At 39.5% G+C, this 18,683-nt stretch overlaps 1 protein-coding gene across 5 annotated transcripts in view; it reads right to left on the bottom strand.

Moving 5' to 3' along the window:
* LOC120564154 (contactin-1a-like) overlaps positions 1–18,683 on the bottom strand; it is a 62,649-nt gene that overhangs the window by 11,681 nt on the left and 32,285 nt on the right. For all 5 annotated transcript variants that reach the window (XM_039808905.1, XM_039808902.1, XM_039808903.1 and 2 more), the window contains exons 3-14: positions 16,758–16,796; positions 9,141–9,267; positions 8,038–8,216; positions 7,580–7,675; positions 6,470–6,676; positions 4,909–5,008; positions 4,316–4,497; positions 3,904–4,028; positions 2,730–2,847; positions 2,265–2,412; positions 1,189–1,316; positions 341–513 (exon numbers count right to left, since the gene is read on the bottom strand). In XM_039808905.1, the coding sequence (XP_039664839.1) occupies positions 341–513; positions 1,189–1,316; positions 2,265–2,412; positions 2,730–2,847; positions 3,904–4,028; positions 4,316–4,497; positions 4,909–5,008; positions 6,470–6,676; positions 7,580–7,675; positions 8,038–8,216; positions 9,141–9,267; positions 16,758–16,796 (1,622 nt within the window). The remainder of the gene's footprint in view (positions 1–340; positions 514–1,188; positions 1,317–2,264; positions 2,413–2,729; positions 2,848–3,903; positions 4,029–4,315; positions 4,498–4,908; positions 5,009–6,469; positions 6,677–7,579; positions 7,676–8,037; positions 8,217–9,140; positions 9,268–16,757; positions 16,797–18,683) is intronic.

Here is an 18,683-nt window from a genome sequence, read left to right as displayed (position 1 = left end):
GGCAGTGACAAATGAGAAATGCAAACCGCTAACTCATGGTTAGAGCTGCACTAAGAGAGAGAGTAGGTCATGTCAACAATAATGGATGTTAGCGGAAATTACTATTAAACTGATATACTGTACAATGCACTATTCCACTCAGGGAAGGAATGTGAAATGGCTTTTGGAATCATATTCATTTAAAGCAAGCTGTACTTTTCCATGTCAGGTGTTCCAATAAAAACACTACAGACATCAACATGACATGAAATAAGATTTAACACAGATCCAGGTTATTGTACAGAAGTTCATCATCATATTAAATATCTATATGTTAATATTAATTAACATGATGTCTCACCAGAATGCGTTCATAATGTTGACTGTCCTTGTGCAGGTCAATGACCTGGCCATCCAGGGACCAGATGAAGGTGATGTCCAGTGAGGGGTCATGGGACGCAGCACACTGCATCCTGGTGTTCTCACCCACTTTAACGTCAGCATTGGACGGTGCCATGGTGATCTTTGTGGAATCTGGGGAGAAACACAAGAGGATGAGAGAATCAGTGATGACGGAAAAGAGATCATTCCAGCCGTTAAAACGTCATTTAGGTGATAACATGTCATAGTAGACAGATTTATAGTAAAGTACAGTATGGTGTTAATATAAAATAGCTAGAATTGTTCACTGTGCACAAATGTCCAGAAGAGGGCAGACAAGAGCTGTACATCCAGCACCACTGGAGATCAACTGTAAAAAGAACTAAAAATGTTTGACAGCTGAGATTGCATGTCTAAAGAAAACTAATCACAAGCAACAAAAACTCATATCCATGTTATTATTCACTATTCAATCAAACAACAATCTCAACAAGTTCATAACTCAAGTCCTCTCCTCATCAAACAGTGTGAGGACTAAACCCTTGTCTCTTCACATCTGATCTAAAGCAATCCTCTCTCTCCTCTATCCTTGGAGAATGACTGAATATACACCAGTAGCCTGTATACTGTCAATCTGCTGACAGGGCCATTATTCAAAAGTCAACATTTGGAGGTCAGGACTGTTTGGTGGGACTGAGAGTGACAGGAATGATTGCCAGCGAAGGCCGACATCAGTCAAAGCAACACCAACTGTCCAGGAAGCATTACAAAAAAGAGGTGTTAAAAAGAGAGTTATCAATTAAGCATTGCTCATTAGGTGAAACTTGCCTGTAACCAACAGAGAGCCCGTGCTGTTGGCCTTGCCCCGGTCATTCTCGGCGAAGCAGGTGTACCTGCCTTCATCTGCTCTCGTCACGTTGAGGATCTCCAGGCTCCCATCCTCCCAGATAAACACCCTGAGGAGAAACCAGAATTAATTCTTCACACACTGACGGGAAAGAGCTACGTGATATAAAATATTCAGCACGATATGAAGGTCAAAAGTCCAGCGTATGTTATTCCACGGTTTTGTGGATGATGAAAAATGATGAAAGTACTCTCAATGTTTGCCCGTTTCCTAATGGGATATAGGGTTGGCAAGTATGTCAACTTGAAACTATTCAGTGAGACGCAACATTAAATTGCACTAAAAGCAATAACAATGATTCATTTTTCTCTGCATTTTTGCATGACAAATAGCCTCGTGACAGCTGCCCAGTCACTACTCCACACCCTCTCTCACGCATACAGCCACCATAGAGATTATTATGAGGTGTCTGCTGCATAGACATTTTGCCGCTGCTCCTTCTCTATGTGAGTCCTCACTGTGGTGCATGGGGGTGTGAAGGGTGTGGGAAAGAGTTGGGGGTCTTAGAGCTCACAGATTAGGATTGTTTTGTCAGTCAGGAGCACAAGACAGGGGTTTACACATCCAATCTGTCCACACTAAGGAGCCTAAAAATGAGCTTAATGTCAACCACTGACAGACAGCAGAGCAGTGCACAGCAATCACTGGCAAACAACAACACTAAAGACTTTTCTGGCACTAAGTACATTTAAGAGATCTAGAGCTTATTTAGATCCCCAAAATCACTATACTGTATGCGTCTTCCTACTCTAGAGGGGATGGACTCTAGATCCCCTCTCCGGTAGTCAGACATTACGTTCTCAGATACTCGTCCTTGTGTTAGTATGACCCAGATGTGTCTCCCAGTCACAGAAAAAGGTTGATGAATATTTGCATTAAAAACTACAGCACAAAGGAAAAGTGCCATGATAAACCAGCATCTATGAATGCATCCATATCATCTATATTATATCAGAAGACAAAAGGAACTGTGCCATCTTATTAAGAGACTGCTCACCTGGTGGAGTTGTAAAGCAGCTCGGTGTCTTTGCTCCAAGAGAAGGTGGGCTTTGGAGCCGCTTTGGGTCGACATTGGATCACCACCCGGCCGTTTTTAGGTGCCAGGACTCTCTTCACTGGGTTGTGTTCAAATGTGGGAGCACAGGCTGAGGAGGGACAGTTTGGATTATTCATCACAAACTTAGTAGAATGTGCATTGACTATATTTATGGCCCTTTTTACAATTATAAAAATGTACTGTCCAAAGTAACATGTTATGCATGCTGCTTTGGATGACCAAAGTCAATTTTTGTAAACATTCTTAATTTATCTTTTTTTTCCCCCATCCATGTAAAAGTTGTTTTTCTTTGTAAAATCTGACATTGCACTCCAGAAATCCTAATGAGCTCTAATTAGTCAGCTTGAAACGTGACCTTTAAATCTCTGATGCAGCCTTTTGTGCTGTAGCCAAAGAGTGACTGACCATAAACACGCAGTTCTGCATTGGCATATATGACTCCGTGGTGATTCTCTGCAATGCACTGGTACATCCCTGAATCGTCAAACGTCAAGCTGCTGAACCTCATCTCTTTCCTATCAGACTGTGGAAAATAACAAGAGTGTAAAGTTAAAATATCATCATTCTACATTTTACCATTTTCATACCATCTAAATTCTATTAATAAGCACATAATTAAAATCAAACTGTTGATTGTTAATCCACAGAAGTACAGATGACATTTAGTGTATTTGACTGAGACAGGATATCATTAATCCATAATGATGCAATGAAACAGCCTCCTGTACTTGTTCCTCTCTTGGGTATAATTCAGGCTGATGACAATTGTTTCTATGGAGGGTTACACAACCCATGCTGACACCCACTCAATACCAACAGGTGCTTTCTCCTGACATGATGTGTACCCACAGTGCCAGCTTCCTGTCACTGCTGTGCTACTGTAACAACCCTGGGTTGCACACTGTACAGGTTCTAAGAGATCTCACGGTGCTGCCAAGGGGCTCTGCATACGCTATAGCTAAATGAAGATTTATGAGATGAAATAAAGTGCATATACAGTACAGGCCAAAAGTTTGGACACACCTTCTCATTCAATGTGTTTCTTTATTTTAATGACTATTTACATTGTGGATTCTCAATGAAGGCATCAAAACTATGGATGAACACATGGAATTATGTACTTAAGAAAAAAGTGTGAAATAACTGAAAACATGTCTTATATTTTAGATTCTTCAAAGTAGCCACCCTTTGCTTTTTTTGGTAACTCTGCCAACCCTTGGTGTTCTCTCAATGAGCTTCATGAGGTAGTCACCTGAAATGGTTTTCACTTCACATGTGTGCCTTGTCAGGGTTAATTAGTGGAATGTGTTCCCTTATTAATAAAAAAGCAAAGGGTGGCTACTTTGAAGAATCTAAAATATAAGACATGTTTTCAGTTATTTCACACTTTTTTCTTAAGTACATAATTCCATATGTGTTCATTCATAGTTTTGATGCCTTCAGTGAGAATCTACAATGTAAATAGTCATGAAAATAAAAAGGAAACGCATTGAATGAGAAGGTGTGTCCAAACTTTTGGCCTGTACTGTATATGAACACATATTTTAAGACAATAAAGATTTATGAGTTTGAATATTACCGGTTCTCCATTTTTCAGCCAGCGGATGCGTGGTTCTGGTTTGCCACTGGCTATGCAGGACATAGTGTAATCGCTACCGAGGTCTTTCTCTGTGCTGCTGATGTGCTCCACCCACTCAGGGAAAGCTGCAAATGAGTTACAGTATTTGAGAAAACTTCAAAGCTGCTAAATATTATATGATGATACTTGAGGCATTACAGTAAGTCTTAGATCTATAAAAAGAAAAACGTGAGAAAATGTACTAGGTACTGATAAGAACAAAGGGCTGGTTAATTTACCCCACACACCAGTGCCCAGCAGAGAATTAATACAGCTGATAAAGACTGTGAAACGTACATTTGATGAATGTGTGTATTCCCTGTCATATGCTTTGGCAGAAGAAGGCTGACGTGACATACAGCACACTTCTTACCTTCTACAGACACACGTGCAGCATGGTAGTCCTTTCCTCTCGAGTTCACCGCCTCACATTCATAGCTGCCTCCGTCTTCAAACTGCACATTGTACAGGTGCAGATGAGCCCCCGCCATCCGCACCTCATGATTGGGTGGCAGCTGTCCGTCTAACTTCTTCCAGCGGATCTCAGGGACGGGGCTGGGAAGGGCAGAGAGAGAAAAATAATAAGGAAGCCTAGCTTCAACTTGTAATGCATCACTGCACTCAAGTCATCACAATGTAACTGAAACATGCTTTATTAATGATTTAGCTTAGAGAATAGGCAGCAAATCTAAGACTGCATTAAGGGTTAACTAATATGGTGGTTTGACCGATTGATACATCCCTATTAATTAAAATGTTGTATTTTAGTTGTCGATAGTCAATATGTATGTACTAATGTGTGTACTGATATGCTGCATCAATTCAATTAACTTATTTTATGCTACAATAATAACAAAGAGTAACCTTTCCTCATTATTTCATTACTGACTGAGCATTTTCATGAAACATTTCAGTTCAAACATTGCACATTACAAACAGAAGTAACCAATGATCTCTCACACTTACTTTCCCAAAGCGAAGCATTCCAAGGTGATATTCTGCCCCACCAGAGCAGTGGTGTCTGGGAACTTGACTTTGAGGTCAGCAGGGTATTTCCGGATGGGACCTGAGAGGAATAACAAGTGACCAGAATCATGACTCAGGTGCTAAACCAATTTCTAGCTGCTAAGCCTGAAACAAATGGTGGTTTCAAAATGATTTGGTGTTCATTTTAATCATTTTCAAAAGCCTCTCCTGTCAATACCTAAGTGGTCAAATTAAACAAAAAATACTTCTTTGTAAATGTTTTTTACTCAAATAGGATATGGTGGTGGATACCCAGGGTATGGTGTTTACATAAACTACTAAAAACATTACCAGGATACTGCAAAAAAAAACTTATTATAACTATGATAGGTACACATACTGTACACAAGGCATTTAAAAAGCCATGACAAAATGCAAAGGTATGCAAACAGAGACACACAAACTAGTTAGAGTTAAATACAGGCCACATCATACCCAGATAGCATCTCATAATACACATATGCATGAGAGAGCTCGAACAACTGGCCTGCTCTGCTCTAATCCTGACCTCTGTGGTGGGACACAAGATTCTAGTCTATGTTCTAAGAAACTATAATACCATTCAAAACACGTCTGCCACAGGTGAAGCAGGCCACAAGTTACATGATCATAAAAGTCAATATCAAATAGTGAAGAATAACTGATGGATTCTGGGAAGGTCCCTAAGGAAAACATTTAAATACTTTTGTGTTTGTACTTCTTACATCCAGCCGTGCAAACACACACATAATTAATTGATTGAACTACTATGTGCACTGCTGTAGTTTATGATCTCTATCTCTGGGGCTGTTCATGTTCCAGTTCATTTTTTCATAGCATGCTGGTTCTGTCTTAAAGCAAGTTCTTGTGTGTCAGTCGACTTCTGAGCTAATTTGTTCCTATAAATCTAATTGAAAGAGTCAAGAACAGTGGTGTGACCTTATCACATTTAAAACAAGCACTGTTGTGATTAAACATGATGCTTCATTAGGGGGGAGAGAAAGAAATCAATATAGTGCTTTGCTTCAGCCAGGCAGTCTCTTTCTATCTTTGAGCTTATTTTTGAAACTCATCTCTTTAAGAAACACTTAAGCTCCTGCTCTTTACTCGCACCTCATTATGCTGGTACAACCTGGATTCTATTTCTTTATTGAACACTTTTTAAGGATTCCTAAAGAGACACGTGTATTCAATCTTTTTGTTGTATTTCACGATTGTATTGTGCTTAAGTGCATTTTATACATCAAAACATGTATTGCATTGCATACTAAAGTGTGAGTCATTAATTGCAGAGCATTGCAAATGTTCTTGAGGCCAAAGTATCATACTGTGATCAATCTGGTACAGGATAATTACACTAACCCAGATTTGGACTTGGTCTTTTTTGTGGGTTATTTAATCACTGGCTGTAAAACTGAAGAAACCAGAAATCTCAAACAGCTTCAATGCAATCCTAATTTATCCAAAGGTCAGAAATAAGCAACTGGAAAGACAATGGGGTAGTAGGAACTGAGGTACTAACGTTCAGCAATAGGTACGAGGGGGATGTAGTTGGAGAAAACGCTCTTGGAAATGGATTGGCTGGACGCAATGCAAGAGTAGTTGCCGCTGTCAGAGGAGTCCACCTTGGAGATATAGAGGTTACCCGTTATCTGGGAGACAAAACGCCTCTTGTCCAGTGGGATGAAGGTAGGGAATTCATTGAGGATCCATCGGAATGACAGCTCGGCTGCACAGAAAGAGACACAACAAAATGGCACCCGTCAATCAAGACCCTGGACAAAAAGCTTTGAAAAGAGCCGAGGGGATTGGATATGAAGCTAGCTCAGTTTGAATAATCTGAATACATGCAAAATAAAAATAGCACAATTCTTTGGTGCTGAGGGGGATTTATTATTCAAGCATCTATTGACCTTTTAGATGAAATCTTATAATTATTTTAGCTGAGAGGCATAATAGAGGCATTCTGTGAGCACACTGGCTTGTTGAGTAATTCTGACGCTGTGGAGAGAGAATTAACAATGCTTTCAGACTGTTGTGTTTGACCGATTTGCATAAGCATGAATATGGAAAATATGTGTACAATTTTTTGGGTTGAATTAATGCTCTAAAAATGCTTACTACAATGAGACCACATATACAAGTAGAAGACGACAAAACAAACAACTGTAATGACATATTAGCTTGAAATAGATATGATGATGATGAAAACATTCTTTCTCTGTTACTTCCATGAGGGAGTAGAAGTAAACCCAGCAAAAGCTTAAATATGCATAATGAGACAATTACAGAGTCAGTGATGTCATTATTTTTATACCTTAGAGGACATTAAGAAGGGCAATTCAATCTCAAGCTGACAGGGGACAAAATATCTTTGGTTCATTTCATATAATTGGTTCACGAGTGTCATGAAATCATAGATGTGGATTAAAAAAAAGGCTCACAGTAAAGTATGTATAATGACTACTACGGCAGGCACACTTTCATTAAAATATAAGGGAAATGTACAATCTACAGTCCACCTGACTTGCATGGCCATGGACTGCAGCACCAAGGAGGAGAACCACACAATCGAGAACAGATCATTAAACATCTAAATGCTAAAGAATGATAGAGCTATCACATGTTGTACCTGGATAGTGAAGTGGAGAAGCGCAGAGCAGCACTGCCCCCTGTCCCTCTTTGACGAGCACCGACTCCCTCTCCTCAGACGAGAAAAGATCGAGATCTGAGAGAGGCAGAGACAAAAAATCAACTGTAAAGACAGAATATATTGTTATACATTCATATTTAATAATCACTTATAGCTAATTCCTATAAGACCTACACTAACGATTTAAGGGTTGTATAAAGTTCAACAACTGCTTTGGAGTTTACAGTAAAAAAGTACATTAGCCACGCTGGCATCATGAAGTGAGACCATTCACAAATTGCACTTTCCACACCACTTATGATTTGTCCCAGCTGGCCTTGCAATTTCAGTACACTTAATATGCATGAAAGTACAGCTCCAGGTCAGTTCTCTGTTAAATCTGCATGGTACTGTACATCATTGCAGCCTAAAAAGGGGTTCACATGTGGGCTACTTACATCCAAACTGGACTGAGGCCTCTCGGCTGATGACCGTGCCGTACATGTTGGTAGCCAAACAGAAGTACTGTCCTACATGTTTGGTTTTAATGGGGTTGCTGATGACCAAGTTGCCTCCTACTAAACTGTAGTGGCTTCCTTGTGCATTCAAGTCAATTTCCATGTCCTCCATAATCCACCTGCAAGGAAAACAAATTAGGGTCAATACAGTAGAGTAGAGCATTGTGAAAGCAGTCTGTGTAAAGTATGGGAGTACATAACTACTATTTGATTACTTGTTGACAAATGGATTGTTTCACATGGAGCACTACAAGCAGAGGTCAGGTAAGTTGTTTGTGACATGCAGTATTTTAATTATGGTGTGGTTTTGTCCTTTGTGGCAAAAACCTGGCTCCTCACAGTGGGGCAAAATCGGACTAGAGTCCGCATTACAGTTGCTTTTTCTTGCTATTAACACATGCACATATTGGAATTTAGCAATAACAAATGTCATGTTTTGAAAGGCATAACAGACTGTACTGTACATGAACCCTCTCAAACACTTAATACCAGCTGTGGTCAAACTAATTCTTTCCCCTCTGACATCTAATTCTGGGCTCTGACAGTAAAACCGATTTGGGGGATGCCAAGCAATATCATTTACATACATTTACATCTAAATTGAAATGGATCATGCAAAATGGTTTAAATTCTGAGCTGCAAAATGAGGTGGAGACACGATGATAGTGCTGTTTGTGCTGCTGCTGCTGCAGGAACAATATCATATTTGTTATTAGGTTTTCCTGCTGTGCCACGTTTTGGAAAATCAAATTATTGTTAGTATGAGAAAAAATCTGCTGCATACAAAATGAGTTGTGCAGGTTGTTTGACAATGACACAATTATGTGGGAACATGTATCACCCAATCATGCACGGGATGGTCACACAGACATAATAAACCTTGGAGGTGCATTGAGGTCAAGATCAACACCTTTGTGGCCTTGCCATTTACAGGCAGATCCTAAAACAGTCTGAATTCAGCCTGAGAGATGGTGAGCGATGGGAGGCACACAGATTTCACAGCGGGTAGTAATGAGACTGGGTTTATGGGGAACATATGTTACTTGTATGTGGCAGGTGGATTGGCCCGAGCCCGGCAGCTCATGGTAATTTTTGCCTCGGGTGACTCCTCGGGGTAGATGGTATCCACCGGCTGCTCCTCAAACACCGGCCCGTAACCTGTGGCTTCGTCTGCAGACAACAAACAAACAAGACCAGGGTAAATAACAAACTGGGTCAGACTTACAAACAGGAAATATCAAGGTGTTGGAGCTCAGCGTCTGTCTGGCAGTTCTAGGGCTGGGCCATCAAAAACGACAGCAGGCTTCAGATGTAAGACCTCAAAAAAAACATCGACTAGACTGTGATTTTGGCCCTGTGAGGACCTGCCCTTCGATAATTCAGCCTAGTTTATGGTTTCCACACACATCTTCATGGCTTAGTACCTGGTTTTAGAGAAATCCTGGTTGTAGCTGTAACCGATCTTATCCTTGATTTCTCTCAAATTCTTTCTTTTAAGCAAGTCATGACAACATCACACTAATTATGACAGATATGTGCTCACTCAGGTACCAAACCACAGTGACACATTCATCTGTTGCCAGTGGATATGATATTGTTATAAGATAATACAAATCCTGGAACTGAACTGAACTGAATTGCCATCTTGATTTAGCATAATCCAACCCCCTTTCATACTGCATGTGTCATCCTCAGTGCTGTGAAGCAGTTGCATTGGCAAATCCTGGGAGAAGAGTCACCTTGATGAGAATGCCTTTCTTGGTTCAATCTGCCTTTTACACCATCAACACACACGTACAATTAACCCCAATTACTCATTAGAACAGACAGACATCACAAGCAGAGGCATGAATAAGACATAAACACAATGCCAGGCTATGAATAAGCAATGAGGCGAAATGTTCCCAAACGCTGATTATTCTCTCAGATCAAGAGTGTGTGTAGGTGACTGCAGGAATACAAATGTGAGGCGTGTGTGAATGTGTGTGCTCACATGTGTGTTATTCCCCTGCGTTTCTGAGTTCTAAGGGAGCACAGCTGACACCTCAATGGGGAGAAGCTCATGCTTTCAGACACTAATATCCTCCTTCTTTTTGAGCCTTAGAACCAGGCCTGCATTGGCGCTTAGGATTCACTCCCTCAGTGAGCAACCCTGCACAAAAGATGCATTTTAACTACTTCCACGATGTTATTTACTCCCACAAAAACAGGAAGATATGATTGTGCAGAATAATAAGAAAATCAAGCAATAAGCATTTAAACACTGGATTTGGGTGTCCCAACAGGAATTAATAAAGTAAAAGAAACAGTAAACTGAATTATGTTGGAGAAGTGAATATACTTTCCAGCTGTCGAACATGTGTGAGAGCTTGACATCAAAGTACAGTAATCTCCAATACTGTGTAGTTAAACATCAGTACACCAGATGCATATGTATCTGCCTTTGCTGTAAGAAAGCAAAGGTAATTAAACATAGTATAATCCTAACCAGTATCAAGACTTGTAACCATACTAGCAAGTTAGCTGAAGCCTTCTCGCAGCAGGATGGCCAACCAGGAGGCAGCAATTAAGACGTTACAAGACAGGATCCATTCCCACTCACACACTCTTAGCACTCACCTGTGTGTGAGTCCTTGACACTGATGCAAATCCCAAGGATTCTAAATTACTGCTGGTTGGGAGAGAATTAAACATACTATTAATGGGGCATTGTGGGGCCGATGGAATGCAAATTACATGGGACACTAGAGAGAGCAAAAAAGAGGGGAAAAAAACAGAGGAACAGAAGAGTAAAGGGAATATAGTGACCCTATTCAACTGCTGCACTTAGATTGCTCTGCATGATTGTCAGATAAATGCTTTGCATGTAAATATGAAATATAAATGTGTGATTGGGCTGGAGGAGGGGAGCCACTGACGCTCTGGTGCAGTGCTGAAATAGCAGTTGGAGTGAAACTTGGAGAGATGAGCACTGGTGCCGTTTCTATTTCCCTGTAATGTGGGTTGCGACAGATGGTGAAGGGGAGTGTTGAAGCAGGCCACATAAGGCCTACTGCCTGGAGACACACACAGGCCTCTTCCATTCTTTCTGCCTGGTTTCAGCATTACTGTCTCTATCTCTCTGGCTCTGTGTCCTCCCGTCATCTCTCTAACCCATATCATACGGTCACGCTCTGCTCCTCTTTCTTTACCTTTCCTGGATTTCATTCTACAATTACTTTGTTTCCAAATGTCTCTTAGCTCTCTGGTTAGCTATGCTAACTACATGGATCCAGGGATGGCAATGTCAGTTGGTCAGTCCACCACCTCTAGGCAAGACTGAAATATTTAACAACTATTGGATGGATCGTCATGACATTTTGTATAGACATTCATGGTCCCCCACATGATGGATCCTACTGACTTTGGTGATCCTCCGGTGCCACCATTACGTTGACGTTTTTGTTTTTCAGTGAAATGTCTCAAAAACTACTTAATATATTTCATTGAAATTTGAAACAACTACCATAAGAAAAACCCTAATGAATTTGGTGACTTTGGTTTTACATTTGTGGTTTTGAGTGGTTTTTCGGTTGAATGGATTGTCATGAGAATCGTAGTAATAGTAGACAGACATTCATGTCCCCCTTAGGGTGAACAATAATAACTTTGGTGAACATTCCATCTAGCACTATCATAAGGTGAAATTTTCATTTTGTGCTTTCAACAACAAATACCTGCAAAACATACTTTGTGTTTAGAACTAATTAGCAAATGTTAGCATGGTAACAGGAAAAAGAAAGATGGTGAAATTGTGAACATTACACCTGTTACTAATCTGCATGGTAGCATTGTAACCTCAAAGCACCACTGTGCATACGTACATTTGTTAAATTACTTTCTTTTTTTTCTTTTCTCAATTTTTCAGCTTAGGGGCTACATACACTTCCCATTTTGCAAAATAAATATTTTGCATGTGTTGTGTTTCACATTTAAATAGTCACATAACTACCCCCAAATCCCAGAAGAACATAATCCTCTGATGCATTTAACTTTGCTCACAGCTGTGTGTTTGGGCTACATCTGCAGCATGGTTTGTTTGCATGACCAAGAGTGTCCAAGTGGGACAGATAACAAATTGTTTCCTGGAGGCAACAAAAGCACAGTGTAGCAATAATTACCCACAAGCCCTTGAGCCACATAATGAGGCACGGTGGCAGACCAAATTGTCCCTGGGGCAGTATTCTATTTTTTTAATTTCATATGTTCAGCTTCACTGTCAGCCCGACTATTTGACAGAGGGGTGGACATAATAATAGTGCCAGTGTCAGTCAGTGTGTGCTCAGTGTGGTGCCAGCTGTGCAATCACAACTGCTGTCAAAACAAATTATTCTCCAAAATGACGACTGCAACAGAGCAGAGTGATTCAAACAGGACATATGAGAGGGTGATTTTTAACCCAGATGTTTTCACAGGCCATAACACATCTAGTCTATTATAATATAATCTAGTCTATTATAATATAATCGATGACTGAGGTTGTGAAAGTGCATCACCAGGATAACTGTATTTAAATGTCCACAAAAACTTCTCAGACAATTTATGCAGCATCCACTTCTCAGATGTCCATTATATTTTCAGCATATTCAATCAGTCATATTTTTAATAGAGATGCAGCTAAGGATTTTTTTCATTATTGATAGATCTGCTTACTATCTTTTCAGTTTATCATTTTTTGTCATGATCTGGGGTTTTGTTTAGGGACCTTATTTTCTAGGTTCTTCTCATGTGTCATGTCTTGTATTATTTCCTGCCTTGTGTGTTTTACCGCCTTTCTGATTGTCTGCCCCGCCCTGATGTGTAGTCAGCCCTCATGTCACCTGTCCCTCGTTGCCACCCTCCTTTTCTTGTGTTGTCTTCTTTCGGTGCCTGATTGTCTGCGTTTGTTTCTGGCTCTCAGTGTATCTGCTGGTGTTAAGTGTTTATAGTGTTCTTTGGATTCAGCCTTATGTTTATTAGTTAAAGCTTGTTTTTTCTTCTGCCAACCTGCCTGACCGGTCTCCTGCTTTTGAACTCTCAAACCATGACACAAAGTTGTCAAAAAATGCCTTTTTTTTCCTACAGCCCAAGGTGATGTCTTTGTATGTTTTGCTTTGTCTGACCAACAGTCCAAAACCCATTCAGACTCTCATATACGACCAAGAGAAGCATCAAATCCTCACATTTGAAAATCTGCAACCAGCACTATAAAACTATGTAACTAACTCATCAACTAATTTTTTTACTTAAAAAGTAACTAAAACATAATAGTTGCAGAACAATTTTCTGTTGATTGACTAACAGCTCTAATTTTCACAGAAGTATTGGAAACTTTGATTACACTGTGCAGGAGGCAGTCTAACCAGGCAAGCAGCTCAAAGCTCAGCATGGATTAGGATTGAGATGGAATTGATGTATACAGCCATATATCTTGGCGAAATATGAATAAAAAGTTCCATACTGACAATATGGCTGGACAGCTGAGAAGTGATATGAGAACAATTGATTACTTTTTCATGCCATGAAAACTACAAACTTTTTTAAAGCCATCCCTCAGACTGCAGGGGGTGCTTGTCACTTGAACAGTAGAATGATGGACATTAGCATTGCTACGGGCTGAATGATAAGCATGTTCATTTTTAAGAAAAAGAAAAAAGATTCTGCAGTTTCTCCCAGCTGGAAGGCCACCTACGCAATGTTCTGACCTTCGAGGAATGTGGCATCGGCTCTGCCTTCTCCTATGGCTATTTACTTCTTTGTACAAGTTTGAGAAAGCGTTCAATATTATAAAGCCTAAGCAGCATTTTCATACATTTATTATTGCTGAGTGACCTTAAAAATTGTAGTCTATAGTGTATTGTACTGACTTGTGCAGCATCAAAAGCATTCAGCAGAGTCCTAGCTGCATCATGCAGTGTTATTTCTGCAGACAAGTGGAGATAATGTCCAGGAGGGGACACTCAGGCCCACAGACTGTAAAAGTCATCTACGGTCGACGCTTCATGGAGAAGAAAAGAAAGCAAATGGATAAAAAACAAAACAAAAGAAAGACCACCAGAAAGAATTATTCCTCTCCTCACTGAATCATCAACAATTCAACATGCATGCAGCAACACAACATGTTCCCAAGCAACGAATCAGCAAGCCTTCCTTTTTTGCCAATTTACCCCTTGCTGATAGTCTGCCTCCACTTTATTATTCTCCCAGAGAATAACACACATGGACCAAATCTTGTGCAAATACAGAAGTAAACTGACAGTATAGTAAATGACAACCTGCTCTACATAGTAGAAACTCTCAATTGATTATTTATCAATAGAGATCTACAGTATTTTTGAAAATGTGCCACAGCTTTCTGGTGGAATTTTTACATTTATAGGCTGCATTTTTTGAAAATAACACTTCTACTCGGAAGGTTTGATATTCCTTTTGCCAACGCGCTTGACCTAAAGAATTACAACATTTTGAGAAATACATTTATTTATGTTCTGCAGGGTGTTAGATGAAAAGATCGATATGGACTATTTCTGTACTATTTCTTGGCCGGGCACAGTGACATCCCGGAGTCTCTGCTGGTTGCCTGGCAACCTCACAGCGGCTGTGCCCCACCAAGAAATGGTCTGGCACATATCTCACTTCATACAATTTGGTTTTGTACACAATAAACAAGGAGATATACGTAGCATGTTAATTAGTGTGTTCTAAGTGCCGGTTTTACTGATTTTGTTAGCTTTGGACAAGGCCAGGCTAGCGATATCCCTGTTTCCAGTCTTTATGCTGAGCTATAATTGTCTGCTGGCTGTAGTTTCATATTTAGCATACATGACACGTAAATCAGCAGACATGAAAGTAGTATCTATCTTCTCAACTAACTCTTGGCAAGAAAGTGAATAAGCGAAGTTCCCAAAATGTTGAACTATTCCTTTAAACAGTTCTCTTGTATTTTGTCCCCCAATATTTAAAGGAATACTACTCTGTATATCAATTACTCACATAGTGTTGCCTTGAATCTGTGAAGCAAAAAGAAAACAATGTTTTCTTCACAAATTCAACACTTGGTGAGTAATGTATATACAATTGGTCATTTTGAGGGTAAAGTATTCCTTTATGGAGAATCTGCAACGATGGATAGGTTGTATAAAAATCCAAAGTGATAAACAAAAGTAAATAATTAGATAAATATATACAGGAAAATATACATAACAATGAATCAATATATGGGTGAATCACACTGCCACATATCATTTGTATCTGTATCATCTATCAATAAGCCCACAATGAGGCATGGCAGCTCTAATACAGTTTCTAGCTCTAATGACCCTCCTAGATTCATCTGCTCAGTACAGTGCAATGTCTTGGACTTTACCATTTCCATTAGGAGTAATGTACATCTGGACATCTGCGAGTATAGAGAAATCCAGAAATAGCAACAGTGAAAAGAAACATGACCTCCAGATAGATTTTCATTAGTGCTGTCCGACTATAGACCATGAGAAATAGGCCGTCTGTCACTGCCTGTCCCTTTTTCCGGATCCAGACAGATATTATTCTAGTTTTACCACCTCAGGGGCTACAGTGGGCAGATGAAGAGTAGAGCTGCAAAAGAAGGCCATTAGGATCTGATATACTTCTTTTATTTGGTTTTCATTATATTTCAGTAAATGAGTAAAACAACACTACAAAGCCTTGAATAGTGTGTTTGATTAGGGAGAAGTTGAATATTCCGATGACATGTGGTATGCTTTCCATTAGATAAAAATTTGAACAAAACAGGAAATTGTGCAACAAGAAAGTAGACCCTAATTCTGGACAGATGTATTTGTCTTTTCATGGTAATCAAAGCCTTACTGCATAAGTAATAATTCATTATAACTAAGTTACTGTCAATGCTGAGTGTTTCTTAAGAATAAAATGGAATTCAAACTTCATGCCAATAACAGCAACAACAACTCCAAGGCCACAGCCTCACCAACCTGCCAGTAAACAGTTGCAGCTTGTTTGTCTCTGTTTGAAGACTATAAATAATACAAATAAATACTATTTTTTACATTACACACATCACATACATTTACATTTAATCATATTGTCAAGGTTGGAAAGAGCAGCTAGGAACCCTCAAGGGTACTTTGACAGAACACAACCCTGTCAACCCTGTGACCTTTCTGGTTATTAAACATCAACTGTAACCTTGTGTTAAGCCTTGATCTTGAAACCGTATCACCAGTGGTATAATATTTGATAGCAGAAATAGATTACAGCACAATTATGTCCTGAATCTCAAAATTACATTTCTAATAGACCCTCAACATCAAATGCCATAAGGGGCGAAGTTTCTTGGCTAGCCTGATGGTGCTGGCAAGCTCACTATACAAACATTGAGCAGAGAAAAAATTCTACTGTGTGTGTGTGTGTGTGTGTGTGTGTGTGTGTGTGTGTGTGTGTGTGTGTGTGTGTGTGTGTGTGTGTATGTGTGTGTGTGTGCGCGCGTGTGTGTGTGCGTGGCTGAATTTCTCATGGTAAAACACTGGCCAAAAGGAATAAGCATCTATTTTCATCATTATCATTAATATTTTATAAGAGTCCAGTTTTTTATGGCATTGGAATTAGTAACTAGTATTATTTGGTATTATAATAAGTCTTACCTTCGTAAAAGTTAGGTACTCCCCCATGCATTGATGCATCTGTAACAGTTAAAGGAAATCATGTCAACATATTTAACCATGACGCTGCAAATATACGACTACTGATATTTATATTTGAATTACTTCCTGTGTTCTTAAACTGCAGACATATTTCTCTCACTTCTCACAGAATACATCAAGAAAAAGGATCAAAGCAAATCATGCACCATCATAAGAGTTTCTTTAGTGAGGTACAGGTCTTTGATAGAATCCCTTTTTGTGCTGCTGAGAATGTGATGAATTGCTGGAAACCCTGCTTTGGACTGAAATACTACCTTTGGCAGAGGGCCATCTCATTGGAATCCACTACATCCTGCCCTTCACACTAACATACAAAGCACACAACTTTTGTGGTTGGCTTTGAGTGAATGTGTGTTTAATTACTCAATGATGCTGCATTCCAATGGTCACCCATGTACATATGCAGAAGGGAGAAAACTATCATACCAACCTGATGATTAAGAAATAATCCTGACAGTTAAATTCTGTTGTATTCTTATACTGTATGTTATGGTATAAGCCGTACTATCGGCAAGCTGAGCCATACACACTATATATTTTAGTTGGATAGTGTGCGCTTGACTTTTGTTCTGCTGTCAAAGCATTAATGTCACATTAAACATCAAACTGTATTCTTGTTGGGGCTAAACAAAAATGTCAAGTCGATGTTCTCTTTTCAGGATAACGACCCGAGTCTGATGGTTGGCTGCTGTCTGTTTAGATAGAACAGCCATACAGTTTAACCCTGTGTGGGTAAACTCTATATACTGAGTCTATGTGTGCCATGCAACCATGTACAGTATGTATGGTATCTAAAAGTGGTGTTTTTGAGCGCTTATCTACCCATTCCTTTTCTGTGAGCACATTTTCAACAGGGTATTCTAAGCTGGCAAAACCTTTGGTGAACTCAGCTACAATAACACATTACCATGTTGGAAAAAAATGAGAAAAAGAAAATCTCCTCAAAGTCTGTTTAAGAAAGATGTGGTGGGAAGCCAGAAGATTCTAAATCCAAGCTCCCTCTTTTTTGGTTCATGTGAAATCCAATCTGAAACCAGTGAGAATAGCCCACGGTATGGGAACACAGAGGAGTTTTTTTCTTTTTCTTTTTTTTTAGACAGGTTATTTTCGGGCCTGCTGTTTTCTGACCACCTTGCTTTGTTTCCAACATAGCTGATTGCACAGCAGTGTCACAAAAAAGGGATGAAAGGGCCCTCCAAGGCACACAATTGCCCAGCCAGACCAGGCCTATCAGATATGCATAAACTTTGCCGCTTTTTCTACAATTTGTGATTTTTGTGCAATTGGTAATAGCATGCATATCATATCTTAAGATTATCTATCTATTGCATTTACACCTGACATTAAAACGCATCTTTTCTGTAGTCAATAAAATCAGATTTCTATTTTCTTCCCTGCCATCTCTGTCAGTGCCATTATGTTTACTATGTTCTTCAAAGCTGGCAGTTAGCAGCTTGTTCTTTTTCTTAATGGCGCCCCATTCATCCTGACAATCCAGTTTTGACGTGTGCTTCTATTAGTGCCTGCCACCTGTGTGATTTTCATGCTTTGTAGTTGGAGCCACTAATCAAAGTGTATGTCTGTTTGTTTAGTTGCTACATGAGTATATACCTTGCATTGACAGTTTGTAAACAACAACAAAATAATAATAATAATAATTATAAAAATGGTCAAGCTAAAAGAGCAAAGTCCTGTTGATTTCTGAGTGATGGCTGCCCACCAGCAATGTTAAAGCTTTAGTGCATAACGTTTTGATATAAATGAGTGTCCGTTAGATTCAAGCCATTGCCAAATGAGTTGCTACAAAGCTAATTAAAACTATCAGCTCCACACAACTCTCTCACTATTTCTCAGAATGGCTATGTT

This window comes from Perca fluviatilis, chromosome 8 (assembly GCF_010015445.1).
Source record: "Perca fluviatilis chromosome 8, GENO_Pfluv_1.0, whole genome shotgun sequence".
In the NCBI taxonomy this organism is placed as follows: domain Eukaryota; kingdom Metazoa; phylum Chordata; class Actinopteri; order Perciformes; family Percidae; genus Perca; species Perca fluviatilis.
This window is presented reverse-complemented; position numbering and strand designations above follow the sequence as displayed.